Below are 26,730 nucleotides of genomic sequence, written 5' to 3' on the forward strand. Positions count from 1 at the left end.
GAAGTTAATGCTGCAAGTTAGGAAATCAGAAAAAACATCTAGAGCACAGTGGATGACCCCTTCTCCCTTCACGCCCTGCAGTCCTGGCCTCAGCAGGGAGAGGACGGCGCAGGCCTGAGCACAGGTACAGTGGGGCCGGGTGTGGCTCCAGCGGCAGGGGCCCTGCCCCTCCATCACCGGGTGTGAGAAGCTGGAGTCTCACTTGCACAGCAGGCACAACCATCCCTTCCCCTCACCCAGATCCCAAAAATAAGACCAAGGAGGTGTGCCAAAGTCTGTGAAATATCACCTTGCAGCCTTTGAGGACCTTAATTAACTTTCCCCACCTCTTAATCAAAACCCTAACCCAAAGGGCCTGTTACCCTGGAGCCTTTCCTGTGTCCGTTCAATAATGTGGTCCAGGCACATGTCTAACCCTGCCTGGGATTGGCTTCAGAACAATCTGGGAGTGGGGGAGGATGGGGAGTGCGAAAACAGAAGAAACAAGACCGGCTGCATGTGGGTAAAATTGTTACGATGGATGATGAGTATATGAAGGTCACGGTATCATTCTGTTTTATGCACAATTGGTATTTTTTATAATTTTTAAAACAATAATACCTTGACACCTCCCCCCCACCCAAAAAAGAAATTCTACAAATTAATACAAAGTTCACTGGGAAATTCTAAAGCGAGTACACACGGCTGCACAGAAAAGGCGCCCTGGTGGGTGTTTCCCCTAGCACGTGCTGCTACCACGCCACCCTCCTCAGTGATTCTTGCCAAGTCCTTACTGAAGGGCTCACAGCCCTGGTTTTTCTGAGAAATGGGTAAATTAAAACCCTACCCCACCCTTGGAATTGTCTTCTAGGCTTCTAGGAAAACTGAGATTAGTTTCCAGTCTATTATCAAAATCAGCTTTCTACATAGGATGCTACAGAGACAGGAAGCTGGCTTTCCTTGCAGCCTGCCACTGCCACCCTACTGCCAATAAAATTGTTTGGTTTTATTAGTGAAATGCCAATACACGTACGGATTGGGTGCCTTGCCCTGGAGGTTCTCTGGGGCCTTTCCACGCTGTCGCCACATCATGAGCCCGAGGCTGAGTGCAAACGCTCGCGCAGCAGTGAAGGCCAGGAAGACGCACTCCGGGGCTGGTCCAAGGCAGCGCTCTTCCCAAATCAGAAAGCTGTGACTCCTGTCTGCCAGGGACCAGGCGTCTTGTAACCCAACCGACTGGTTCTCTGCTCTAACTGGCCACTGGGGCCATTGTCTTCTGACACAGCCTGGCCAGGAGCCCTGCCATCTGCAGCAGGGAGTTCACACCTTCTGCTATTTTCATATGAGTGTATCCAATTTCCTGGGGGGAAAAAAAAGTCAAATTTAAATCTGGTTAATAAGTGAGGGAGGAGTTTAATTTTAAAAATCTGAATTATGGTATGCTCAGAATTGATGCAGGGAACTCAAACTCCAGCTGGAAGATGAACTCTAAGAAGTTAAATTTATTTCCTAAAAGGATACTGATGTTTCTTTGAAGGGTACTACTAAGAAAATGGAAAAGGGGAAAAAAAAAAAAAAGGCAGACTGGGAGAAAACAGTTAAAAAACACGTATCTGATAGAGGACTTGCAATCAGAAACACAGAATCCTCAAAACCCAGTAACAAGAACACGAACAACCCAATTTAAAAATGGGGAGATCTGAGCAGACACTTCATCAAAGAAGACACGGACAGCGAATGAGCACCTGAGAAAGTGCTCAACATCACTAGTTATTACGAAACATGAATTAGAGCCGTAAGGAGATACTACCACACAGCACACCTATTAGAATGGCTTAAAAAAGACCACCACGTGCTGACTAGGGGGTGGGTCGTCTGGAACATCCACACATTGCTGACAGAGAGGCAAATACTGCAGCCACTTTGGAAGACTTTGGCAGCTTCTTATAAAGTTAAACCTAGGCTGACCACTCAGCCAAGCAGTCTCACTCCTGGGAAGTTATGCAAGAGAAATGAAAGTTGGGCTTCACGGTCACAAGAATTCATGCACACAAATGTTTACAGTGGCTCTACTCAGTCACCAAAACCCGGAAACCCAGACGGCTCCCTACTGGTGAACAACAGGGGGATGTCCGCACAAGGGAACCGGACTCCGCTAGGAAAAGGACCCGCTGGCACAGACGTGGACAAATCTGAGACACATTACGCCATGTGAGAACCCAGACTCAAAAGGCTCTGTTCTGCTTGATTCCCTTTATATGACCTTCTGGAAAATTCTGTCCCCCAAACATAAAATGGACCAGTGGCCTCCAGGCGCTAGGGAGACGAGCTGACTACAAAGGGGCACGTCAACCTGGGGTATTACAGAGCTGCCCATACCTTGACTGTAGTGGTCTTCACACGACTGAATACTTTTGTCAACAGAATGCACCCAAGAGGCTGAATTTTACTCTATTTAAATTATACCTCAATTAACCTGACCTTAGAGATAAATATATAAATACTTCCCTCTGGAAGAGTCATCCTAAGGGAAACTAGGTCACTGCCTGGAAGGCCGGGCTTAGACAAGCCCCCAGCCCCCAGGACGACTGGCCATTTCCTGAGCATCTTCCAGGCGCCCAGCCTGGGAGTAAACCACAGAAAACCGCAGCGCAGCCACGTTCTTGAGAAGAGAGGCACTGATATATTCTCACTGACCTTAATAAACTCCAGTTTCAAGTATTCTGCCATTTGGAAGGTTTTACACACTCGAAAAATGTTGCCAATGATGTCTTCTGGAGAATAGCCAAGATGCCACAGGTGAGCGAGGATCTGCACAAAAGAAAATACAGAGGAGCCATGTAACTGTGAACAAGGATACTGGGGGGAAGTGAGGTTAAACCCACCCCACTCTCAGGCCTGTCAAACAACTTGGGGCGGACAGACCATCTGAGGTGGCGCAAGTGATTCTGAGAATCAGCCGAACACTGGCCTCGCCCTTTACATCCTGCGGGGTGACTGATCTTCCCCGCAGGCAGAGCCATAATGCTGCAAATGTTTTAAACCATACAGCAAGATGGTCAACTACCACATCCTGTAATGTCTTTATCCGAGGCTCTTAAAATGCGGTAGGTGCTCTGGAGTGTCTGCCATGCTTTCTCCCTAGCTGCCACTCACAACACACACCGCTGTACTATTAGCCCTGAACAAATCCAGACCAGGGCAGGGATGACCGCACTGGTCTCAGCCTCCTGCCTTCTCAACCGCAGGCCCAGTTCCAGGCCCCACCCAGCCCCACCCAGCCCCGACCACAGGGTCTGGAGTCAGCTGTTTTTGCATTGGTGAATTCAGGGGTCAGAGAAGCTGTGTGTCTAACTCGGGTGGCTGCCTTCGGGCCCATGCCTGGGTCTCTGCTTGGTCTCCCTGCCTTGCACTGCAGTTTCACAAGGGGTCTAGCCCTGCTCTAAACCCAGTCAACTTCTAGCTTAGTCTGGTGGCAGCAGAAGGGAAACTGGCCAGTGGCCTCAGATCACACCACTGTCATCCGTGTCGACTTGAGGGCCACCTGAACCCCAATGATGCCCACTGGAATCTGCTCCCAGGACCAGGCTCTGGGTCCTGGAATGCCCACTCCCAGGCTCTTCAGGAGGATGGAGGGGGACATCTCCCCTCAACAGAGAGAAAGATGGTTCCTCTAAAAGCAAGGAGCTGGGCTGGTCTTTACTCACGTCTTAGGTGGACAAATTCCTCTTGCAGAGAATATAACAACAGTAGAAAGGCACGACCGAGTTCCAGGTCCACCACTTTTAAAAAGTGTGATTCAGAGCAAGGAGTTCAGCCTCTCTGGGTCAGTTTTCTCACCCGATCCTAGCATCATTTAAGAATGAAGTGGGGCACAGCCCCAGGCACAGGGAGCACTCCTCTCCCTGCTGGCGAAGGGAGGGGTTCCTCCTGAATCAGGGAGGTGAGGGACCCACCTTGTAGGCCTCGTCGATATCGGCGCTCACGCAGTGCTGGATCATCTCCTTCACCAGCAAGGGGTGGGGCTCGTCACAGACCTGACCAAACCGAAAGAAAGGCCTGTCAGGGGCTGAGGGGCCATCCAGGGAGGAGCCCCAACAGACCCACGTCCAGGCAGCCTATGTAACTGAGGTCTCACTTGCTTTTTGCATTGAGTTCTCTGGAACCAGGTTTGGGGATGCCTCTCTCCCCCGAGAAAGTCATCACCAAATAGAAAGAGTTTGGGGGATGGTACAGCTCAGTGGTAAAGTGTGTGCTTAGCATGCACGAGGCCTGGGTTCAATCCCCGGTACCTCCTCTAAAACAACAAATAAATAAGCAAACCTAATTACCTCTCCCCTACCAAAAAAAAAAAAATTGAAAGAAAGAGTGTGGTGTCGACCTACTGCAGGGAGGAAAAGCCTGACGCTATCATGACAGATTTCTCAAACACAAGATGAATTAACAAGAGCCGATAAGGAATGTTCGCTCCGGTGCAGCTGTAAAGCCAAGTCACCTGTCTTAGATGGATCACGTGCCCAGAACCACTAAACTGGGAGATCTTTGGGGTGAACCTCCCACCTGGAATAGGAACTGACTTGTCCTGGACGGGGGCCCAGCCTCATGTGAGCAGCCTGCTGGCTGGCGGTGCAGCTCTCCCTGAGCCCTGAGGCTTGCAAGTCCCTCCACTGGCCTGAGATTCAACAGAATCCTTCTGATCCTCTCAAGAGCACCACACCTGCCCTTGGTCGTCTTTTCTCAGTTCGGTGCTCTGCTCCAGAATGAACGTGACCTTAACTAAGCAAGTTCCTCCTTCCTAAGTGTCCCTGAAAACACGTCCACCGCCAAGGTCTAAACAGGGGCTTTTAACACAGCTTCCTTACCTGCAAACTTGCTAAGAAAGAGCTACGGACTGAACATGGGAACAGCCCCACCTAATTTTTACCCCCAAATAAGGGGGAAATCAGTCTCCAAAACAGCATTTGAATGCTGAGTTGTTAGGATGTGGAGGCCAATTTTCAGAAGAACTCTCCTCCTAGGTCCTTTGTCAGTGTGGGAGGGTAAGAATCTTCATCTTTAGGGGTTGGCTTTGAAGAGCATCGCTACCCCGCTCCAGGTGTGGGGAGTGTGGTCAGGGAGGGGCAGGTGCGGCAGGAAAGCCTGCTGAGGGGAAGCACTGTGATCTCAGGCCCGTTTCCTTGGCTGCAAAGTGGTAAGAACATCTGTGTGCAGGGATGTTGTGAGGACCAAACAGGACACACGTGAAAACAGCCGGCACCAGGCCGGACTCATCCACCTCCCCACACTGTGCACGGCCGAGTCCCTCCTGCTCTCGGGAGTGGGGGGAGCAGAAGCAGACAAATGGGAGCAGGATGAGCTCCCCCGACACCCCTGGGGGTGAACCCCGCAGGGGTGATGTCTCACCCCTCCTTCCAGCACCGCCCACCCACTCCGCTGGCCCCGGCAGACAAGCACTGCCCTGCAGACCGTGAGGCCCACACCAGCTTTTGTACCTTGAACACGTTCTCACTGTTGATGAAGCCAAACCCCGAGAAAGTAGACTGCAGGTTGTTCAACGCCTGTCGAGGAATAGTGATTCGTCAAGGGTGACTTTCCACCTCTGCCCGCCCCATCTCTCTTCTTGGGCTCCGTGCTGAGCTCCCTTCCCGCGAGCCTGCTCTCCATGAGCCCGAGGCCCCGCCATGCGCTGGGTCAGTGCTCCCCTGTGCAGCAGTCACTCCCCTCTCCCCCACAAAACGAGGGGTGTGGCCAGCCGGGACACACGCACGCACCTGCCTCATGTCGCCCTGGGCGGTGAAGATGATGGCCTCCAGGCCGTCATCCGTGTACTGCACCTTCTCCTTCTCGATGACGTTCAGGAGCCTGGCAAGAACCTGGGCGTCGGTCAGCTTGGTGTAGCGGAGGACCGCGCACCGGGACTGAATGGGCTCTGAGAGACAGGAAGAGGATCGGGCTCCCTCAGGAAAGGACGGCGTGACCCCATCGATCCTTTAGTCACTAGGAAGCAGCGCACCATCCACACAGCCCAGCCACACCGGCACCACTCCCCTTACCCAGCAGGTACTCAAGTGTGACTTGGGGATCAGGGCTAAATTTCAAAATATCAACCAATAGAGGCCTCAGCCAGCACTGCCTGGGACAACCTTGGCTGGCCAGTTTCCAGAAGCGGAAAAAATCCTCCAGGACAGAGGAGGCCCACAGGAGTCAGTGCCCGCCCAGGTGGGCTCCAGAATCACTGTGAATGCTGTACGCCTGGGCCCAGCTGAGCAGCTCACCACCCCGCCAGTCTGGGGGGAGGATGGGGCACCTGTGTGGCTTCCTTCAGGTTCCACGGGAGATACTGATGCAGGTGACAGATGAATGCAGAATTCTGGAAGCTGTCCGTGGCCTTCAGTTCAGACTATGACAATAGCATCTCTCTGATCTCCAAGCCCAAGGTGGAACTCTCTCTGATACACTCTGTTCTGCTCCCCACTGGCCTTCCTCAAAATGTTCTGTTCCGTCACCTCTGCCTGCCCAGGCAAACCCTTCAACCATCCCCTGACGTCACAGTACAGTCCACCTCTGACCCTTGGACGTAAAGTCGTCTGCAAACCTCCCATTGCTACTCTCCTAACCCAGGCCTGGCACAATGTCTGCCTCCCCTGGAACAGTCGACCTGTGCTCTCCTGGCGGGCTCTTCCCACTCACGATGTCCTTTCCCCAGCTTCTTCCCACTTAAACCACAACCATTGCTGAAAGCTCCTCTCCAACCCCTGTCCTCATGGAGCCGACTCAGATCACCCCAGACTGACAGGACCTCCCCTCCTGTGCCCTCACACACACTTTCAAGGAACATGTTCCTGTTAGTTTATCGGCATTAAAGAAACCAGTCACGTCCCCAGGTGCTGGGGATGCAGTGAATGAATATTATGACAAGGCCCGGCTCCTGAAGCTTAGGTTTAGCGGAATAGAAGGAGGCATCAACAGGGAAGTTACAACGTCACGGGACAGGGACATGGGAGAGGTTTGTAGGAACGGCTCTGGAGCCCAGCCCAGAGGGTGATCAAACCAGGGGAGGTGAGTTTCTCAGTGGAGGTGAGTTCTGCGCTGGGTCTTTAGGGATGAAGTTGCCTGGCTGGAAAGGCAGAAGGAACAGCACATTCAAAGGCAAGAGTGATGAAAGGGCACAGGGAACTCAGGGACAGCGAGATGCTGCACGGCTGCAGGGCACAGGGCATACGGAGATGAGGCTGTGGTAACAGGACCCTGTGTGCTGGGCTGCTGGGGAGCAGCTGGGCAGGCAACGGGGGACCAGTGAAGGGTTACGTGGCGGACTGGCAGGGTGAGACGTGTGCTTAGAAGACCCTGGCAGCCAGCTGGTGACTCAGGTGCAGAAGCTACAGGGCCGCTGCACCAGTGAAGGGGAGAACTGGGAGACCAGACCCAGCGTGAGGAGGGAAGGGTGGGTGTTCGAGACACAGGGCAGGTAGGACGACCTGGGATCTGATTTTGGTGAGAGGTTGGCTGCAGTGGTGAGCAGGAAGAGGAGGACCTGAGACGGCTCAGGGCCTGCTAGCTGGGGGATGTCTCACTCCCTCCCCAGTGTGAGCTCCTGACGGGCAGGGACAGGGGCAGGGGCAGGGACAGGGCCTCGCACAGCTCTGCAGCCTCCAGGGTGCCCCGGGCACAGGAGACGCCATGCACAGAAAACGTGCTCAGTGTCTGAGGAAGGGATGAGACTTCTGAGAGCGGCTTTCCTAAGGGCCCATTTCAATTTACCTGAAATCAGGAAGATTCTCTTTAGAACCTTAATTACACATTTGGTTTATCAGCATAGATGAGAGAGACTGAGTAGATACTGAAGCTCTTAAGGAATATATAAACATATATATATAAACGGAATCACCATGCTGTACACCAGAAACTAATACAACATTGTAAATTGACTCTACTTCAATTAAAAAAAATTAATAGGAAGAAACTGGAGCTCTTATCTAAAAGTAATTAATATGCAAAGTACTCTAGAAGCTTCCTTTAGTACTTTTCTTTTTTGAGAGGTATCAAAAGCTGAAATCACAGACTGTAAATACATGTCAGAATAAGGCCGCCCTGGTCTTGCTCAAAGAAAGTACAGCTCTCCCTTAATGGGTGTAACTCCAGAAGCTAAAGCGAGGTTCAGTCACTGAGGATTTCAAAAATCAACTCTGCAGCAATTTGATCATGAACCATTTCCTCTAAAGCTAAGCAATACATTTCTTCAGAGATTTTGTTTATATGTTTCTTCTAGTCCTTTAGAAATTAAAAATAATCAGAATGTTGTATATATCAGAAAAATTAATTTCATGAAAAGGGTGGGCCAGAGCTTTCTCCACCAACAACTGTAGTTTCAAATCACTAAACAAAAAGTCATCCATGCACAGCCCTATGCAAAACGCACTTAGGCGGGGGGGTGGGGTCCTCTAAGTATAACACGGCTCCTGCCTCACAGACCTGTCCTAGCACTGGTTAAGGAGACAAGTGACACACACAGCCGTAAATCAGGACCTTTTAGCACAGTCTCCTCCACCGCACTGTGGGTGTCTTGAACGTAGAGAATGTTTCTCATTAGACTGTCTGTTCCACACTAGCCCAGTGCCTGATACCTACTAAGAACAGAGTAAATGTTTATGGGATAGATTCTCAAATACACGTTGAGTATCCGGGGAAGGTACAAGGACAGGAGCCCGCCGAGGCTGGAAACCACGACTTTGTGGGGGCACCATGGTTGGTACCATGTTTGTCTGGCTGGAGGTGGGGGGAGCCAGATGGCTGAGCTCACACAGGCTGGGGGGTCAGCAGGCAGACATGTGGCAAGGACAGCAGGACAAAAGAGCTGTGAGAAATGTCAGAGAGAGAGAGAAGCTGGACTGTGCCCGCAGCCTGCACCAGAAAGGGAAGGATGTGAAACCAGCAGGAAGTTGAGACACTGAGGTCGGAGGGCTCACAGCAATGAGGAAGCAGAGAGACTGCTGGGATGGAGGGAGGGAGGGAGCTGGAAGGACCGGCACCGGGTCAGAAAGAAGAATGTGTCAAGTTTCACAGGGGAGGTAACTCCTGGTAACCACTAAGCCCAGTGTGCAGACACAGTGTAGGCCAAGTGCTCAGGACACACAGAAAGTGCAAGAGCACGTCTGCAGAGGGGCCGTGACCGTGACACTGCGCATGGGAAACAAAACATCACGTGTGTCAGTGATGTAAGAGTCAGACCAACCTGAGATTCCAGTCCCAGCTCTTCCACTTGCTGTGTGACTTTGGGCAAACCACTAAACCTCTCTTTTTTAGAGCTCCACCTTTTCCCATCTCTAATGTGAAGCTAATAATACCTCCACATAGAACTATGTAAGATTAAATGAAGAAATAGGTTATACAGTGCTTGGCGCATGGCAGGTGATCAAAAAGCCCCTTCTCTCTGCTGCTAAAGAGCCAACAGGAGTGCCAAGTGGACCCCAAACCACATAGAGCTGATCTTTACCTATGATTTTATCTGAAGCATTACAAGCGAGAGCAAAGCGGGTTGTTTTGGAGTAGATTTCCATGGTTCTCCTCAAGGCTTGCTGGGCTCCGTCAGTCATGCTGAGAAGAAACACACAAGGGGAAGTTTACAGCTGGGACCCAAGGCCACTGGCCAAAAATCCCGCCCTACAGACCCTGGGAACCCTGCGCTCCTGACTGAGCATGCTCAGTCTCTCTCTGGGACCCCGTGTGGGTCTCACACAGTCACAGAGCAGAGGCGCTGCAAACAGGCTGCCTGGGGGTTCACCTCGAAGTTCCTTCATCTGCTCATGTGTGACCTTAGGCAAATTATCTGAGTCTCAATGTCATCACCTATTACAGCAATTAAATCAGATAACATGTAAAGTGCATAGCAAAGCGCCTGGAATAACGTAAACCCTTACCTGTAAATGCCAAGTAAAGTTAGCTGCTATTTCTGCTGTAAATAACCTTACAGTAAAATGGTCACAGTGCATCCCCACTATGGGACAGAATACTGCAATTAAAAACTACGTTCCCCAGAAAAACCTATGCTCACAAAAAGACTGTAATAACGTGGAACTCTGCTTTTTACGTTAAAAGGGAAAACCAGGATACAAAAATTGTAATTATTATCATCTCAACTACATAAACATGCACAGTGTAGAAAAACAGGAGATGAAATAAAGCAAGGTATTACTCATATCTTCTAGAATTTCTTCAAAGAACATGAATTACTGTTATTTTTCTAAATGTCATTTAACATTTTTTTCATTTATACCGGTAATGATTGCACAACATTGTGAACGTACTAAATGCCACTGAATGGTGCACTTTAAAATGGTCGAAATGGTGAATTTTCTGTTAGGTGTATTTCACCACAATTAAAAATATGTATCATTTAAATGATGTACGTGAATGATGCTGGAAGAAACACATCAACCAACCGTCTTAGACAAATGTTTCGAAGCTGCTCAATTAAGATCAGGTTTAAGGCTCAGGCCCATATTACATCGCTTTTAAAGTTGAGATAAGCAAATGCACCACAAAAGGCCAAAGGTGAGAGCTTCTCCTCCTGATTTAATGAAGCCAGATAAGAAATATGGAGATCAAGGTCAAAGTACACTCGGCAAAGCGCTCTACCTGTCTGCTTCGTCCAGGATGATGATCTTGTGCCGCCCTCTGGGAAGGGTGACTTTCTGTTGGGCAAACATTTTGATTTTGTTCCTCACAACATCAATGCCCCTGAAATAATGAGCCACAATGTTATTGCCACCTTCTGAGACCAATTCAGTTACCTCCATGGGGGACTCTTAAACTCTCAGGACACCATTACATGGACCCAATTCTAACTATTTATAAGAATTGACATTTCATTACTTTTATTCCTTCTTGGAGGTCCTAAGAAGAACAACGGAAAAAGTATACTTACTTTTTAAAAATAGAATGAAAACTCATTTTATCTTGCTGTCCTCATATGGGTCCACTGGACCCTTTTATAATCTAAGATAGATTTTTGGGGTCAGTAATCTTATGCTTCCCGTATCTTGAAATGTTTGCTATTTCATCATCCTAGTAATTATTTCATCATTACTTATCAATTATTCCCAACTATGCTAAAAAAAAGATCAAAATAGTAAGAAAAATGAAAGAATGATGGAATTGCTTAGAAGAACAATGCAATATTAGGGGGAAAAATTACTATTGCCTCATTCTTCAGTTTTTCATTGTGTTGCTTGAGGTACATCATCTTTCTAGAAGATATAAAAGAGGTTCAGATACACCGTCGTAAAGCTTTGACTGACCACAGCTGAAAATTCAAAATTATTCATTTTCCACCCATAACGTCAAAGAGAAAGAATGACAGAGAAAGATGTTCCATAATTGTTAAGAAAGTCAGGAAATGAAGCAGAGAAACAGCAGGACTCTAGACTCTAATGATTATGGTGAAATTGATCACATAAGCAAAATCTCAGACTATGAGTCCTCAGATGCCAAAATCCTCAATTAATTTTCTCAAACTTAAGGACCAAGGAATGAACAACATATTTCTAAGGACAAAAACTAAACATATTTTCATCCAGTTAGTCACTCAACAGGAAGGACTTTGTTCCCCAACGTCTTAGAAGAACTTGAACCACCCCATTTTGCTACAAGAACATGTGACAGCATTCTTTCGTCTCTGATGATGTTTGTACCACGTTTACAGGGGAGTACAGCTTGTAAGAGATCAAAGGCTGAAGGCAGGTGTGTATAATAAAGTGACTAGAAGGAAACAGATGATACAGAAATGAAAAAAAGCCACTGAACTGATCACTCGAATAAATCTAAAACTGAAAAGATTTTGCAATTATGGGCCATTCTCTCTTCAACAAAATTAAGAGCCACTGAACTTTTTAAAAGTAGTGTTTGATGATACAAGGGTTAGAAGAATAAGAGAGAATGATAAGCCAGAACCTATTCGTATTTGCTATCTGGAATCGGTATTTACAAAATGGTTCACCTGCAGGCTTGCTCATGACAGCCGATGAGTAGTGAGCAGCATTCACAGTACACTGCCTGTTCCAGGTACACACAGACCGTCAAAACCAGGAAAATGCTGCAGACTGGAGGAGAGCATCCTCAGGGAATAACCAAAGGTAGGCTGTGCAGACATTTCATTCAACAGGTCCTCATTTCATCATCCTCGACTATCCCTTATCTAAAAAGTAACCCAGCACCCCACCTCCATCAGGATGGTTACTGACAACAGGAAATCACCAGTGTTGGTGAAGATGTGGAGAAAAGGGAACCCTGTGCATTGTTGATGGGACTCTAGAACAATGTAGCCACTGTGGAAAACAGTATGGCAGTTCCTCAAAAAACTAAACATAATTACCAAATAACCCAGCAATTCCATTTCTGAGTATGTATCTAAAAGAACTGAAAGCCGGGTCTCAGGAACACATCAGCCTTGTTCATAGCAGCATTATTCCAAATTCCTAATAACCAGAAGATGAAAGCAACCCCAGCAGCCATCGACAGATGCATGGATAGGCAAACGTGAGTATATACTATTCAGCCTTGAAAAGGAAGGTCATTCTGCCACATGCTACAACATGGATGAACCTGAAATATGAGTGAAATAAGCCAGTCACAGAAGGACTAATACAGGACGATTCCACACGTATGAGGTTCCTAGAGCAGTCAGTTCTTAGAGACAGAAAGTCACATGGTGGGTGCCAGGGGAGGGGAGTGGGAGCAGTTGTTTAATGGGTGTAGAATTTCAGTTTGGGAAGATGAAAATCGTTCCGGTGAATGTACCGAACACCACTGCGCAACTGTATACTTAAAGATGGTTAAGATGGTAAATTTTATGTGATGTGTATTTCAGCACAATTAAAAATAATTTTTAAAATCTCCATTAAAAAAATAAGCCAAAAAAATTAAACCAGTAAGTCAAGTGCTTCTGATGCCCCATGGACAAGCCAGCAATTCTCACTCTCTCACAAGAAAGACTGAAGGAAAAAACAAAGCCAGCAAGACAAGCTCTAAGTGCAGGGGAGACCTGAAAACAGGCTGTTTCCATGACAACTCAAAATGTAAAACACTTGCCACCCTTCAGTTCTAACTCTCAGGCGTACCTGTCATTTGAGGCATTGAGCTCCAAAACGGCATCCTTGAGTGCTGCGCCCAGCAGGGCTCGTGCCAAACACAGGATGCTTGTAGTTTTGCCGGTTCCTGGGGGGCCCTAGGAACGAGGTCTCCGGTAAGTGCTTCACGCCAACAGAATGAACCTAACTGGAGCACCCGGTCTACTGCTCACACTGCACTCACCCCTGCCTCAAACCCTCTCAACCTGACCCCAACCCACAGCACAACCTACTCCACAGAAAAACCAAGCCGCAGGCCTCCCAACCAACTGGAGGGAAATATTTCCCTTCGCCGTAGGGGAATGGCGAGGGTTCTGGTGATAATGGGCCTCTCTGAGGAGGAAGCTCTGAACCCAAGAAAGCACTTAAGAGGCAGCGAAAATGAGACCTCAAGACGTCCAACACGGCCAGGACCGAATACTCACAGCAATGATGATGTTGGGCACATTCCCTTCTCTTGCAAAGACCTGAAGGAAGAAGTGCTCATTAAACCTGGTTCATCTGCAAACTTGAGGGGTCAAGTCTCCCTAGCCACGGAGACTCGTGTAGTGAATACAGCTACTAACTGCTCCATATGGACACCCCATGGAACGCTCACCTTGGCACATCCAAACCTGAATATATCTCTTCCCCCTCAAACCTCAGGTCCCCCCATGCTTCCCCTTCCATGGACTGGCAAAGCCATTAACCCTACCACCCATGCCAGGAACCTGGAGGCCACTGTCATCCTTGACTGGCCTCCTCCCTCACTTGACACAGCCCTCAATTACAAAGGCTTGGTCTCTCTTTCTCGTTTATCTGGAGTCCATTTCCTCCCTTCAGCCCCATGGCCACTTCCTCAGCCCATTACTTCTTGCCTGGATTGCTTTCAACGGGCCCTTAGCTGGTCTCCTTGCCTCTAACCCTGCCCCACTTCAATCCATTCCCCATCCTGTAACCACAACCAATTTTCTAAAATACACATCTCCTGGAACACTTTTACCTGACTGAAACTCCTGGATGGCTCCTCACCACCCTCATCATGAAGCCCAAACCCTTAAACCTGGCTCAGAAGGCCCCACCCAGTCTGGATCCTGCCCTTCACCAGCCCACTCCTCACACGGCCCCATACACATGCTCTGCAGCCTTGTTGTTCGGTGGGCTCCAGGACCAGCAGCACAGGTACCCTGGGGAGGTGGTCAGAAATGCAGGCTCTCTGGCCCTGACCCAGAACTATGGATCGGAATCTGTATTTTGACAGCGTCCCCAAGCTATTTGTAGGCCATTCATGTTGGGAAAGCTCTACTCTGTATTCCAATCAGATGGCATTTTTTCCCCCTAGAATAAGCCAAACTCTCTCACCTCTGGGCCTTTGCACGTGCTATTCCTGCTTCTCCTCTCTCTACCCTCTACCTCCCAAGTCTGGCTGACTCCCACTCACTTAGCTTTGGTGTCACTTCTTCCACTTGGGAATTAAGATACCATAAGCAGGTTAACTCTTCCCTGAACTCTCACGTGCTCCCAGAGCACCCTGTGCCTCCTCCAGCAGGGTGCTTATCACATGGCCTGCTGATTTAATGCTGCCCCCATTAGGCTGTAAATCCCATGCAGACCTGGGATCAGGTCTATCCTGTTCACCATTATATCATCAATTCCTAACACCGCATCATATCTGGCCCAGAGAAGATACTCAAGTATTTGCAAAATGAACACATCTGTAAAATAAATAAATACCATGACAGCTATTGAAGTCTAAGCCACGATTACTGCAGAGACTGCTTCTGCCATGTTTCCAATAGCTGGGCTTCTAGATCCCGCCTAAAGGCCTCTAGGGCTAGGAGTCCACAGCTTGCCCTACTGCTGAACATTTCTGCTTCTCCCCGGGTCATGTCATCCTGAAGTCTGCTGCCTTGTCACTCAGTACCTTTATTTTTTGATTTATTTACTTTAATGGCGGTACTGTGGATTGAACCCAGGACCTGGTGCGTGCATGTGCTCTACCACTGAGCTATACGCACCCCCCTCACTCAGTCCCTTTAGGCAGGGATTGGCAACTATGGCAAAGGGGAAGATAGGGGGAGAGGGGGACATCCAGCCTGAGGCCTGTTTTTATAAGCCCCTTCACTAAGAATGGTTTTCACATTTTAAAAGGGTTGTTTAAAAAATAAACCAAGAATATTTGACAAAGAATTTATATGGTTTGCAAAGCCTAAAATATCTAATCATCGGCATTTACAGAAAAAGTTTGCCACCCTGCCCTTGAAGAATGCAAAACAAGTCTGAGAAACAAGTCAGCCAGCCCTTCAAACACCTGAAATTATCCACATTCTGGTCATCTCCAAACTGAATGTCTCCCAGTTCTTCTGGATTCATGGCTCGCCCCCACCTCACTACCTTGGCTGTCTTCCTCCAAATGCCTCGAGCTTATCAAAGCCACAACAATGTGATGTAAGATGATGTTTTAAAACCTCACTCACCTCCAGCCTGCTGACGGTATCTTCATTCCCGACAATTTCATTCAGCTTCACTGGTCTATATTTTTCAACCCTGTTTTTAAGAAAATGCATAAAGATGTTGACAAGGCTATTTTCAACCCACCCAAAGGAAAGCACAAAAGGGCCACCCTGGAAGCTTTGTCAGAAGCTGATATATATTCAATAGAAATATACCAAATGGTCACAGGTTTTAAATTTAAAGAGGTACCCAAGTGCCATTTGAAAAGTCAAGTGCATGAGAATTAGGCAGTAAAGGCGTCAAACCCGCCACAGCAGAGACACCTGTTGGTGCTGGAGAAGGGCCAGAGCAGGCCATCTGGAGCACTGTGACACTGCGCAGCAACACGGTCTGCCCGTCACAACAGAGGTCCAGTGCACGCAGCACTGACATTATTTGATCCGACACATATGGATGCAACCGAGCCCCTTTCTCATCCAGTGTCTGCAGACTTGTGCCAGGTGCCCAGCAGGGCTGGCTAGACAGAAACTGCAGGCCTATCCTGTGATCCTATTAGGCTGTGTAGATTGGACAGGTTCATGGCCTATTTAGACCAATACTTCTCTCTTTCAGTTAATAAGCAAGCTATGCTATGAGAGAAATGAGTTTCTTTGGCTCTGAGAATAGAAGTGGAAGTAGATTTGCGATGATCTGACCATCAGGACTTCCTCTGTCCTTTACTATACTCCCTGATTTAGCTTTAGCTTGTACCCCCTACAGGTACTGGTTTTGCTCCAAAAGCAGCTGTATGCAAAGAAGCTTGTTCAACACATACTACAGAAAATAAAGACAGCTCCCCTCCAAGATCAGTGGATGGAGCATGCTTGCTCCTACTCATTTATTCTTCATACTCAGGCCCTTGCAGGTACCTAGCACTGTGTAAGGAGTTAAGAGATCTCAGCAGGAGGAAAGGAGAAGGTACAGAGACGAGCAAGACATTGTTATTGCTCTAAAGGGCTTTCCTACTAGCAGGGAGATAGAGCTTACCAAATCCTACTACAAAGCTAAACTACTTACATTAAACCAAGGGCTGCAGAAGCCCAGAGGAGAGAGGGAATCATTACCTGGGAAATTAAGGAGCAGAAATTTGAGCTGGACTTCGAACAAGGCAAACATACTCCTCCTCCAGGGCCTTCATAGCTGCTCCCCCTGCCTAAAAGCTCTCTCCACATGGGCACGTGGCTTACTTAGGTCTTTACTCAAACATCATCTCATCAGCGGCCTTCCCTAACCACCACAGCATCTCTCACCATCAGATATACTATATATCTGCTTTTTATTTTTTACTGGTCTTTCTCTATCAAATGTAAGCTCCACGACAACTGAGTTTGTTCTGTATACTGAGGTATCCTGAGCATCTAGAGTTGTGCATGAAAATTATAATGCAAATCACATTATGTGATTTTAAACTTTCTGGTAGCCACATTTCAAAAGGTAAAAAGAAAAAGTTAATTTTACTAATGTAATTTATAGAACTCAACACGTTAAAAATATAATTTTCAACATGTCATCAATATAAAAATTACTAATGGGATTTTTTTAACTAAGTCCTGGAAATCCGGTATATACTGTACACTTAACAGCCCATCTCAGTCCGGACTAGCATCATTTCTAGCCCTCAATAAATTCATGTGCCTGGTGGCTGGGGGCTGGACAGCGCAGCTACAGATATTCCAATAAGCTACACTGCCGTTCTTTTAGGTATCTGCTCTCGCCAAGAAGAGGGGTGGGCTGAAGAGAGGAATACACAGCAGGCAGGGAGTAAACCATTACCACGCCCAGTGGAGAGTTTTGAGAGGTGCGCACAGGGCGTGGGACCCAAGCAGAGAGCACGCCAACACACCTGTGCCTTCCCAAGTCACCATTTCCTCCCAGCTACCCAAGATGCTGCTAGTTAAAGTGAGCAAGCCACGGGTGCCTTCTGCACACCATCCCGATTCTGAACCTGCGTCTGAAACTCGGCGCCGAGTAACCATGAGAATCTCCGCTGGCACAGCGCCTGGTGCAGAGTGGGTGGTCGTAGGGGGCGGCTATTTTCACAATTAGCTTAGTTCTGACCAAGACCCTGCTTCCAGCGTTCAGACTGGCCACTCCACCCCAGGTGGGCTCAGCGAGACCACATCCCTTGACTTCTTCAAATAATAATCTACTCGACACCACCCCAGGGCCTGCTGCTCTGCTCCGGTGCTCCCCAAATGAACTCCCGCCCCCGGATTCCCCCGAGACACGGCCCGCCACTCGCCCACCCACATGTCCAGAGCACCCATCATTGATGGCATGGGCCCTCACCACGGCAGCTCGTAGTGGCTGGCGCTGCCGGGAGCCTTGCTGGAGGCTGAGGCAGGGTCCTGGGCCCCGCGCTCTGCGGCTCCACTGCCACTCTCCTGCGCCTCCATATTCCCGCCGCCTCTTCCCGCCCCCCGAGGCCCCGCCCCATAACGCCATCACGCAGGCTCCACCCCTAGTTCCCGAGGGTTGCCGGGCGCGAGCGGAAGCCTTGCGTCCGTCCCTTTCCGCGCCTGCGCAGAGAGCACCGGCCTGGAGGGGGCGCCCGTTGCTAGAGGCTGCAGTTGCTATGGGAGACCTGGCGTCCGACCTGGTGAGTGCCAGGAGGGCTAGACCCGACCGCACCGTCTTCCAAGAAGCCTTGTCTCTCTAAGAAGGGACGTTCGGAGGTTTTCGTCTGTGTGATTTGTCTGGGAGGCCTTCGCCGCGTGGCCCGTCGGGAACCGCTGCGCTCAGGTGGGGCGGCGCTCCCGGCAGGCCTGGCAGGGTAGGATCATCCTGCCTGATGCAGGGAGGAGATGGGGCCTGTGGGCATTCCTCTCAAATGCAGGACCTGGGGGCGGACACGGACGGGGACTAAAGTCCTGCAGTCCTGGGCGGCAGAAGGCCGGAGCCGACGTCGGGGACCTGCCAGTGCCCAATTTTTCCGATTGCTCAGAATGTCCCCATGCGTAACACCAGCTCCCATTGGGTGGGCTCCCATTGGGTGCAACCTGGAAATTCTCACAATGCTACCAAATGGAGGAAACTGACCCTCCATGAGATGTGACTCAATTTCATTCCAGATAAATAGGTATTGCATATTCACAAGTGTCTTGAGCGTTCTTTTGGGCTGGTTTTCTACTGTTGAACTAATCATTCCTCCCACAGACTAACTGTCATGATAATAACAAATAATAAAAATAATGAATAGTGATTGTATTTACTATACTATGCCCTAGACCCGAGGTGGATACTCATTAACCTCATTTTAAGATGAAGAAATGGGCTTGAGGATGAATAAATAATTTGTCCATTGTCATTTGAGTTGTAAGCGGTGAAGCCAGGATTCATTACCCACCATGTTGCCAAAACAGTTCATATAAAATTCTGTTTTATTGCTCTTACTGTATTGCATCATAACTTAGGGATAAAATCTGCCTTTAATGTCTGAATCAAAGGTTAGGGTTGGGACCACTTTATCTCTCTCCCTGTTGCTTAGCACAAGGCCTGGTGCTCTGTACATGTTCAATTTTAGTATCTTTAATGAACAGTGGGAGTCTTTGTTTCCAGAAAAGCTTGGGTCAGCTATGAGAAACTGGGTTGCTTTTATCAGAGAACTGATTAAAAGCCCCATGGCTGTTTTCCCTTCTATCATCAGTTAAAATCTGTATATATTTGTGCCCAGAACCTTAAAGAATGCAGGCATCTGCCCATAAAAAAAAAAAATCTGTGTATATTACAGAGAGAAGACCTTGTCTTCTAGGCAATTGATTAGTCACTCAAATAAATATGGGCTCCAGAATCCATATTGCAGGTAATTGTTTTCTCTTTTTATCCTTATCTTTCAGTTTTCTTTCCCCCAAGAAACCCTGCCCATTATGGAAATTTATTGGGGAAGACAATATTGCTGTTCTGTTCGTCTTTCACGTGTAAATTCTGTGTTTCTTCTTCCCAGCCTGAAGGTTTATTTCATTTGAACTGGTGTGTGCCAATTGCTTATTCCAGGCAGGCAGCCAGGCTTCCAAGTTTGAGGCAGTGGGCACAATTTGCAGTTGTCTTCTAGGTGATGCGATGAAAACATGTACTTCCTCATTCTTTTCAAGTTATTGCCAGCTGGGCAGGAGCCTCAAATGAATCAGATTTCGAAGCAGTGTGTTTTATTCACGGTAATTATTCAAGTCTCCAGGTTCGAATCTAACTCAGTGTTTTTCTTCTCCCCTTTTATATTGATTTGTGGGGAAAGAGTGCTTGAAGTTGGCTGTATCTCTTCCATGCCCTTTTAAACTAATGCAGCTATCCTGTATATTTTTAGAATCACCATTCACAGGTCCTTCATTTCTCTGGAGGAGAAAATACAAATTTTCTTGGAGTATAAACTTTTCTTGAAATCTCTCTTTGTGGTTTTCCCTTGGGATTGTTCCTGTGCGGTAATATTCATATTTTCCTTATAGTCAGCTATCACATACACACACAGATGTCCCACCACACACACAGTTTAGAGACTAAACATTTTCCATAAATGCAGAAAATAGTGTGTAATTCCTTCCCTCTTCTGGTTCTCCGAAAACCCCACTCTACAAGAGGCCTGTTGGTGCTCCCAGGAGCCCACTTTTCACTGTGTGCTTGAAATGCCAGGAGAATCAGAAGGAGGTGACCTTTGGGGCAGAATTGCACCATCAGGACATTTTTCTTTTCTCTAGACTGAGCTTTCTGTGATTTGTTGGACTTGGGCCCAGACAGAGCTTGGAGCTTAAAAGCTCCAGCCACTCCCCTAGGGCCACATAGCTGCCACATTGGGGTCCAGAGAGTGCTGGGGGAGACCACAGGTGCTTGTGAAAGTGCTCGGGGGTCCAAGTGAATCCCCCACTTCTCTCCTAACAAATCTGTGAAATCCTAGGAAAATTAATTTACATCTAGGCTAAGCTCCCAGACTCTTTTATCACAAGAGGGCACTTACGCATAGAAAAGAGGGAAGATGTGGAAAAGAGAGAAAACTGAAAACAAAATCCTTTACCTAAAGCCAGAGGCTTCCAGTCAGATTTACCCAATGGGACAGGCAGCAAATGTCGGTTGACATGACATCTTGACTTTGACTATTAAAGTATAGCTGGCTTCCCATGTGACATTGCAGGGCAGGGCGTTGGAAATCTGGTGGCACTCAAGACCAGGACTGCCAGATACTCCTGCTTTCTACCCACTCACAGCCTCCACTAGCCCAGAGTGTTGAGCCTTCTTTACATTGAAGTATTAAAAATTCATTTGTTGTTTCCCAGTGGATTTCTTTATGAATTTTAGCTGTTTTTTTAAAATGGTGATACTATCACTGAGATAATTGTTTACTCTCAGACACTATAGCCTTCCATCACCAGTGGAGTTTTTCTAACATTCTCATTAGCATTTTCAATATGAAAAGGCTCATTATGTAATGAAAAAGCATATATCCTAAACATATCTACAGTATAAGGATCTTCATTTGGGTAACAATTGTCCTTGGGAATCGCTCTGATTAGATTTGTGAGATTTGGAAGCTGGTGGAAACCATTTAGCCTGACTCTTAGCTTCTGTCTAATGATATTGATTGAGAGCCTACAGCCACGGTTGCAGGCAGTGGATGCGTGAACAGGGCAAGCGTCCACCCCTAAGGAGCTTACACTGTAGGGGAGTAAAGAGACAGCAAGCCGCTGCCAATCAGTTTACTTAATTATAACTATGATGGGTTAGAAAATGCGCTGATTCTTTGTTAGGATATCAGCCATAGGGTACCACCCCACCCGGGAGGTCAGGAAGGGCTTTGCTGGGCAGGGGGCGTTTGACCTGAGATCTGAACCCTGAATCTGAGATCTGAACCATCTGTTGCCTTTGCCTGGAAGGCACCTCATAACACCTTCCTTCTCTCCCATTGCTGTCTTTCCTATCACCCTGTTTATGTCTTTATTGTACTTACCCACAATTACCTGGATATGTTGGCTTGTTTATTGTTTGTTTCCCACCCTCTAAAATGACAGCTCTTTAAGAGCAGGAACTGTTGGTCCTGGTCACCTTTGTCTCCCACTTCCTGCAGTGCCGGCCCAGGGTAGGTGCTCCATTTGTCCTGAGGGGATGAGTGATTGACACAAGAGCAGCTGATCGATCTGGGATGATCTGGGATGAGTGGGCATCGGGCTGGGGAGAAATGAGGCCTGCGGGGGCCAGACTGCACAGCACTAGAGCAGTGAGCCCCCGGAGGAGGTTGGGTAAAAGCCACACGACCCAGTTTATGTTTAGCTCATTCTGGTTGCCACGTGGCAGGTGATCTGGAGGGAGGCAAGGGTGCATGTGGAGGAAATGCGTGCAGTAATGTGTGTTTTTTGCTTTTGTGATCTCTTCGCTAAATTTTAAATTGTAAAATATTTCAAATATACTGAAAATGATATCAATGTTCATGTACTCCCCACCAAGACAGGTATGAAATTTTTGCCTCCTTTTTTTAAAAAAAAAGAAATAAAGTCTCATAGATACTGCAAAGCTCTCTACCCTGTTCTCTTCTCTTGCCTTTTCCACCCCTCTTTTACAGAGGAGGAAAGTGAGGCACAGAGGGAGAGGTCATGCTCTGTCCCCCGAGGTCTCTTGGTGAGGAGTGGGTAGAGTCTGGAGCTAGACTGGGTGGTCTGAGCCCAGGACCTCAATGTTTGATGTGCTTTTGTACTTGGATGAGACATGAATCCTCTATTAACATGATGTACTGTTGTTTGGTGGGCTTTCTCATTTTCCATAAATTGAATCATTCTGAGTATAACTTTGCAATTTTTTTTTCACTTAGCATTATGTTTTTGAGATTTATCTATATAGGTCTGTCTCCTCTTCTAGGATGTAAACTCTGTGAGAGTGGAATTGTTTCCTCTTTGTTCACTGCCTGGCACAGAGTAGGTGCTCACTAAAACTTACTGCATGAATTAATTTCTTTTCTGCCTTAGAGTATTCCATTGTGTTTCTGAAACAGTTTCTCTAGGGTAGATACCTGGAAATGAACTGCTGAGTCATAGGTAGGGGCATCTTCAATTTAATAAGGGTCATTAGAATGACTTTCTGGAGGTCTCCAGATAAATCCTCACAGAATATTCAGGGTCAAAGTAGAGTAAAAACCCAAGCCCTGCAGGGCCCCATATGTCTTATGTCCATGCAGCCATCTCTCTGATCTCCCTTTCTACCAATTCCCCATATACTCTATTCCAGATACATGGGCCTCCTTCCTCTAGATGAAAAGGGCGAAGCACATGCACCTCAGGACCTTTGCACTTGCAGTTCCCTCAGTCGTCCACATGGCTTGCTTCCTTGCCTCATTCTGGTCTCTGCTCTAGACATCATCAACACACTGAGGCTTCCCAGCTTCCCTCCTCCCACCAATTCCTTTCCTCCCTACCCTGCTTTCTTTTTTCTCTATAATACAGCTCTTGCTGATAAATATGTATTGTGTATATATTGTGTGTGCAGCCCCATTAGAATGTTTTATGACAGCAAAAATTTTCTCTGTCTGTCACTGCTGTTGCTGGTGCCTTGAACAGGGCTTGGCAGATATTGACAAATAGATTTTGAATGAATGAATAATCCCAGGGAGTTTCAGAAGTACAGACATGATGAAGTACATGAAAATTTTAATTCCTATTTTTCTGTAGCACTGGTACATAATTGTTACATATTTGATATTTTAAGGATTTGAAATACTCAAGATAATTTGGCATACTAGTGTCTAACAGGGGAACTTTATGACTCTAATTTAAAAGGTAAAATTGATTTAAGTTAAGCTTGTGATTTTAAGTTGAAATCTTACTAAATTTATAAATAGTATTAGGATATTTAAGAGAACTCGAGACTCAACATATTGCAAGTTTAACTTACTAGATTTATAAGCTATATTTAAGTACTTGGAAGATTTGTCAGATAACTGAGATACTTAAAAAGGGACTCAAATACATTAAATTTATAAATGTAGTTTAAAATGTTTAAAAGAATTTAAATATATTTCATGTAAAAAGACCTTTAAAAGTTATTATCAAAGTTATCTCCAGTTATAAAAAGGAAAATAAGATTTGTAAAGTGAACTTGAAAGCCTAAAGAAGAATGAGGTTTTTCAGATTTGTCAATTTCACAAGTAAAAAAAAAACTTAAGCAACTTTTCAGATAAACTTTTCAATGCACGAAAGTTGTCTCAGGGCCCATCAGAAAACCCACATTTCCCCTGGGGGTTGTCACTGTGTCCCGGAGCATTGTACCAGCGTTCACTCCTACCGGCAGTACCAGGAGGTTATTTTTGTAACTGCTATTCAATGCTCAACAACTATTATTACTACAGATGAGAAAACCGAGGGCCAATTAGATTCAGTCAGCCTCTCTGAGGACATCGTGGCCTCTCCAGGAGTTTCCTGGGGGCCTTGATGGCCTGCAGTTAAGTCCCTATGTTCACAGAGGAGGCCACAGAGAAGGCACACCAGCCACCTGGAAGGCCCTCCATCCCCTCCTGTCTCTGCCTCTCCCAGAGTCTCTCCCTGAACCTGGTGTCTCTTGAGTGTGACCTGCTCCTGTCATTCCAGTTAACCATGTCACAGGGTGACCTCCAGCCAGCTCTCTCCTCTGGCATTTCAGAGAAGGCAGCCCATTAGACTAGGACAGCTCTAGCTATGGGGCCTGGACGTGACCATGTGACTCACATAGTCAGTCCATAAAGGACTAGCCCTGTGTGAGCACTGAGCTGGGAGCCCTGTTCTGACCATAGTGGAAAATGCAGATGAGTTCGATGAGAAGTTTGTGGTCTGAAGGTCCTGGCAGGTGTCCTAGTGACATCTGGAGAGCACAGGGACGAACTTGTCACTGGTAGCGGGAGTGGCCCAGGCCCGACAGGGGGATGACCTGCGAGCTAGGCCTTAAAAAGAAGCACAGCTCAAGCTTAAACCCAACACTCCTGAGCAAACGTGTCCAGAGAGGACACTGGATTTTTAAATGTCTACACCCCTCAGCAGAAGAGCTTGGGTCCTGTCCCCCCAGACATACATTTTGAGGGGTGGGGGAAAATGCCTGCATATGACCCTAAGATGCACCTTTTAAGAGGCCTTCATTTTTCCTCACAAGGTGGTGTTTTAGAGTGGGTGGGCTGGTGATTTCAGAGCCTGCCCTGCTTTAAGCAAATCTCATCCTTTAATGACCCTCCCAGAGAACCAGCAAGTCTGCAAAAGTGCGGTTCCCATTCAGTGCCCTCTGTGTGCAGAGTTTTTCGTTTTAACTATTTTGTTTAATTTTAACAATTGGGAAACTTTGAAAACTTCTTTACACACTTTCTTGCCTTCTTAAAATGGTGTGAAATGCCTCCTGATGCTAACTTAGGGTTTCCCTATAGGGGCTGCGTTACTTGTGTGCTGTGCTCAGGGCTGGGGGATGACCCCAGGGCTGTGGGGTCGTTAAGCTGCTTGGGTTTTTTACTTCTGATTTTGTTGTTTGTTTATTCATCCAAGCTCTCCTTTCTTCCTCTTCTCAGTCAGCATGTCTGCCCAGGCCTCCCTGCGGCTACCTCTCAGTCCATTAGTGGACAGGGGACCAGAGCATGAAGTTCAACCCAGTTATGTCTAGTGATCCCTCCACCAATAATGTTAAAATTCCTACATTTTAACGTGATGCACATGAGAGATGACAATGTTTTTGTTTGTCTGCCCATCTGGTGTGTAAACTTATGTACACATACATGTTACATGTAGCCTACATATTATATGTAAACTATAACATGTGTATATAATTGCTGTTTTAATTTTTTTCATTTTCTTGATAAGCTCATTTAAAGGTGTGTTGACCTTTTACATTTCGTCTTCTGTGACTTGTCTGTCCATTTCTCTGTTCTGTGCAAATCATAAAGCCCTTTTGGAGAGCAACTTGTCAGTTTCTAGCAATGTTTTAGAACTATACATTCTTTGCTTCTAGAAACTTGTCTTAAGGAAATGCTCACACATGTGTGCAAAGACACATATACTAGAATAATCATTGCTGTGGTTTAGAACAGGGGAGAACAGGAAATGATAGAAATGTCCGTCTGTAGGGGAATGGGTAGGAAAATTATGGTGTATTCATGTTATGCGGTCGCTATAAAATGAAGGCCATTTGTGTATGCTGAAACGGAGAGATCTCCATGCCAAAAAAAAAAAGTCACAAGAAATACATAATCTAATGTATTTTAAAAGAAACTGTATCTCTACCTGGAACAACGAATGTTATCTGGGTTTCTCTCTGGGGAGGACATCGGTGCAGAGTGGGTGCTGGTAAAGTGGAGAAGGAAATCTTTCTCTCGTGGACTTCTGTTAGTTTTAATCTTCTACAACAAGAGTTACTTGTGTCCTAAAGCTCTTATTTCAAGTGAAAATTCACCTGTCTAAAGTCTTGCCAATTTAGGTGGGGTCCAGGGACCAGCAGCAACAGCACTGGGCGGGAGCAGGTTAGAGGTACAGGGTCTCAGGAATCCCTCCACCAATACTGTTAAAATTACTGCATTTTAACCTTACGAGGGTGAGAGACAAGAGAGCATGTTTTTGCTCAAGCATGGCTGCAGAGAACCTGGAGAGTTTTACACCAATGCACAGGCCCAGACCCATCCGAGGGGTCCTGATGCAGGAGGTCTGGAGGCCTGGGCAGGCAGCAGGCCTGACCCTCTGCTAAGGCTTGGATAAGTGCAGGGACAGCAGAGTGAGGCGGGTTGTGGGGCCTCAGCCAGCAGGCTCTTCAGGCTGATCTGCGGTGTGGGGGAGGGGGGAGTTGATATTTCGTTTGGTTTTTTTTTTTTTTTTTGCTTCTCATTGCACACTGTGGCTTGGGATATTTGAACTGCCAGATCAGGAAGCCCACTTTAAGCTAAGAAGTCCCATACTGAAAAAAACTGTGTGTCCCTGTAGGATCAGTCAGGGGTTGATTAACTGCATTTTAAAAACCTCACCTAAGCAGTTTGACATTTCTTTCAACAGCAGTCTCCCCAGGACCCAGGACGTTATTTCTCAATGCAAGGTCATGCCCACCATTTCAATACCACCTCCACTGCGAATGTTCACCTGGGTGCAATCTTGCTGGCTGATGCTCCAATTTTGGGGGTGTATTTTATGTTTCCCCTAATCCCAGAAATAGCCAAGCGTGGGTCTCATCTGAAGAAGGCATCATGAAC

The 26,730-nt window shown here is 47.1% G+C and overlaps 1 protein-coding gene across 1 annotated transcript; it reads right to left on the reverse strand.

Moving 5' to 3' along the window:
• Positions 1-964: 964 nt before the first annotated feature.
• On the reverse strand, positions 965-17,999 carry RFC2 (replication factor C subunit 2). The gene is made up of 11 exons (XM_074345943.1): positions 17,865-17,999; positions 15,560-15,629; positions 13,529-13,570; positions 13,095-13,201; positions 10,615-10,716; positions 9,473-9,573; positions 5,751-5,908; positions 5,472-5,537; positions 3,936-4,016; positions 2,677-2,790; positions 965-1,339 (listed from the first exon to the last, which is right to left on the reverse strand). The coding sequence occupies exons 1-11, from the start codon at positions 17,969-17,971 to the stop codon at positions 1,229-1,231; spliced, it is 1,059 nt and encodes a 352-aa protein (XP_074202044.1). The 5' UTR covers positions 17,972-17,999; the 3' UTR covers positions 965-1,228.
• Between the last annotated feature and the right edge of the window lie 8,731 nt (positions 18,000-26,730).

Source organism: Camelus bactrianus, chromosome 18 (genome assembly GCF_048773025.1).
Source record: "Camelus bactrianus isolate YW-2024 breed Bactrian camel chromosome 18, ASM4877302v1, whole genome shotgun sequence".
NCBI classification, from domain to species: Eukaryota; Metazoa; Chordata; class Mammalia; order Artiodactyla; family Camelidae; genus Camelus; species Camelus bactrianus.

Coding starts and splice junctions, on each gene's coding strand:
- RFC2 (XM_074345943.1), bottom strand. CDS start 17,971: ATGGAGGCGCAGGAGAGTGGCAGTGGAGCCGCAGAGCGCGGGGCCCAG. Junction 13,571..15,559: donor ATACCGTCAGCAGGCTGGAG/GTGAGTGAGGTT, acceptor TTCTTCCTTCAG/GTCTTTGCAAGAGAAGGGAA. Junction 9,574..10,614: donor ATCCTGGACGAAGCAGACAG/GTAGAGCGCTTT, acceptor GTTTCTTCTCAG/CATGACTGACGGAGCCCAGC.